The sequence below is a fragment of the Limulus polyphemus genome, unplaced genomic scaffold (genome assembly GCF_000517525.1).
Source record: "Limulus polyphemus unplaced genomic scaffold, Limulus_polyphemus-2.1.2 Scaffold4748, whole genome shotgun sequence".
Classification (NCBI taxonomy): domain Eukaryota; kingdom Metazoa; phylum Arthropoda; class Merostomata; order Xiphosura; family Limulidae; genus Limulus; species Limulus polyphemus.
Window position 1 is genome coordinate 2380 of NW_013670358.1, and position 1995 is coordinate 4374.

A 1995-nucleotide genomic window follows, 5' to 3' on the forward strand; every position below is an offset into this window, starting at 1 on the left:
GTAAACTAATTTCATTAGCTCCAGTAGTTTGGTGTGGTTTGTTTTGAATTCTGCACATAGTTACATGAGGGCTATCTGCACTAGCCATCCCTAATTTAGCAGTAAAAGACTAGAGAAGGCAGCTTGTCATCACCACCCACCTCCAACTCTTGGGCTGCTCTTTTACTAACGAATAGTGGGATTGACCATCATTATATAACACCCCCCACGGCCCAAAGGGTGAGCATGTTTGGTGAGACAGGGATTGCAAATCAAGTGCCCTGACCACCGGGCCATGCCAGGCCAGCTCCAATAGTATAGCTAATATAAACTAACCTCATTAGCTCCACTAAACAGAGGCTCTCCTGTATGCAGTTCTACTAAGATGCAACCCAGGCTCCACATGTCAATGGCCATGTCATAGGGTATACCAAGAAGGACCTCTGGTGATCGGTAAAACCTACTTTGGATGTACTGATAAATCTGGAAAAAAAATGTATTAATAAAATTCTTTAAACACTCTCAAAGCAATAACCACACTGGATAACAAAATATTAGTAAATTTTTATACTTGGACTGATGGAAAAAATATTTTAAAAAATTATATAAAAACTTTCTTGGCTGTACTATGAATGCATAACCATCCTTCAAAAATGTCTTACCCGTTGTCCCAGTTGACATGAGCTGCCAAAATCAATTATTTTGATGGCACTACGTTTAGGATTACACAGGAGGATGTTTTCAGGTTTCAGGTCACAATGGATGATGTTGAGATCAGCATTGGAGAGAAACACTAGAGCTGTGCACAACTGCTGGGCAAACTTACGAGTGAGGTTTAGCGACACCCCATGAAAACTTGTGTTCCTCAGGAGGTCATACAGGTTGTAGGAGAGAAGTGGAAAAACCAAACATAGATGATTCCGCCACATGAAATTATCTTTGAGTTTCACTAGAGTAGATTACATATTATTCATAAAGATTGTTAAAAAATAATTATAACTTAATCAGAAAACATGCACATAACATTTAACCCACTAATTAAGTGACAGAGAAATACAAATAAACTCTAACAACACCCATGTTGCAAATCAGATTACAAACCAACCATATAACTTTTACATTACCACACACTGAAAGCTTGTGAGTAGCAGTAATATGAATAATTTAATTTTTAACGGCATGCTTCTTTTTCTGTCTTGTAAACGTGATGGTCAGAGTTTGTTGTTATAAAAATAAATCTCGGGGTAAATTAATTAATGCACACTTATTTTACTTCATATTTCTGTAACCTTTTTTAGGGAATACTACAGACCCTTAATGTTCATGATTTGCCTTTCGGTTTTAACAATATTGGAGCTGATAATCATGAACTTCACAAATATTCAATTAGTTAACTTTGTTTACATCAAAAAATTGGCCGACTTCATGGGCTTTATATCAGATTATTTTATTTAAAAAAAACTCTTCACTTTATATTTTTCTTTGGGATCACACTAAACAAAATATTCAAAACTTTAATTATTTATTCTAAAATAGTGTTACCCACAAAATCTAAAGGACATTTACACAATGAGTACTAACTGAAAGTTACATTAATGCCAGACAAATGTTGCAGTTGTTCATAATTAAGTTGTTTTTTATGGTCAGGGCCTGAAAACCTAAATCACTCTTCCTACGTTTAAGGTAAACAATTTGATATTTAACTCCCTGGGGATGATTCAATTCAGTTCGTAATGAACAAAAATATAAATTTTGGAAGGGTAGTAGTCGTCTTCAGCTTAGACAGTTTTATTTTTATAACAGGGTGGTTGGCTTTTGGAATGTGTTTCCTTCGGATTTGGTGAATGCAGTTAATTTCAGGGAGATTAAGGGAAGGTCTGATAAATATTTGAATGATAAGCATTGACTTTTAGTGTTTTAAATTTATTTCAGAGTTTAGTGTTAGTGATTCCTTGTTATCCATAAAGTAAATATTGTTACGTCTCCGTGTGTTAATTAATTTTCCGTAACTTCGTT

The 1995-nt window shown here is 34.8% G+C and overlaps 1 protein-coding gene across 1 annotated transcript in view; it reads right to left on the bottom strand.

The window, feature by feature from the left end:
* Nucleotides 1-266: 266 nt before the first annotated feature.
* Nucleotides 267-1995, bottom strand: part of LOC106471635 (serine/threonine-protein kinase minibrain-like) — a 74419-nt gene continuing 72690 nt past the window's right edge. The window contains exons 5-6 of the mRNA XM_013932250.2: nucleotides 642-928; nucleotides 267-462 (exon numbers count right to left, since the gene is read on the bottom strand). Of these exons, the coding sequence (XP_013787704.2) occupies nucleotides 301-462; nucleotides 642-928 (449 nt within the window). The 3' untranslated portion in view covers nucleotides 267-300. The remainder of the gene's footprint in view (nucleotides 463-641; nucleotides 929-1995) is intronic.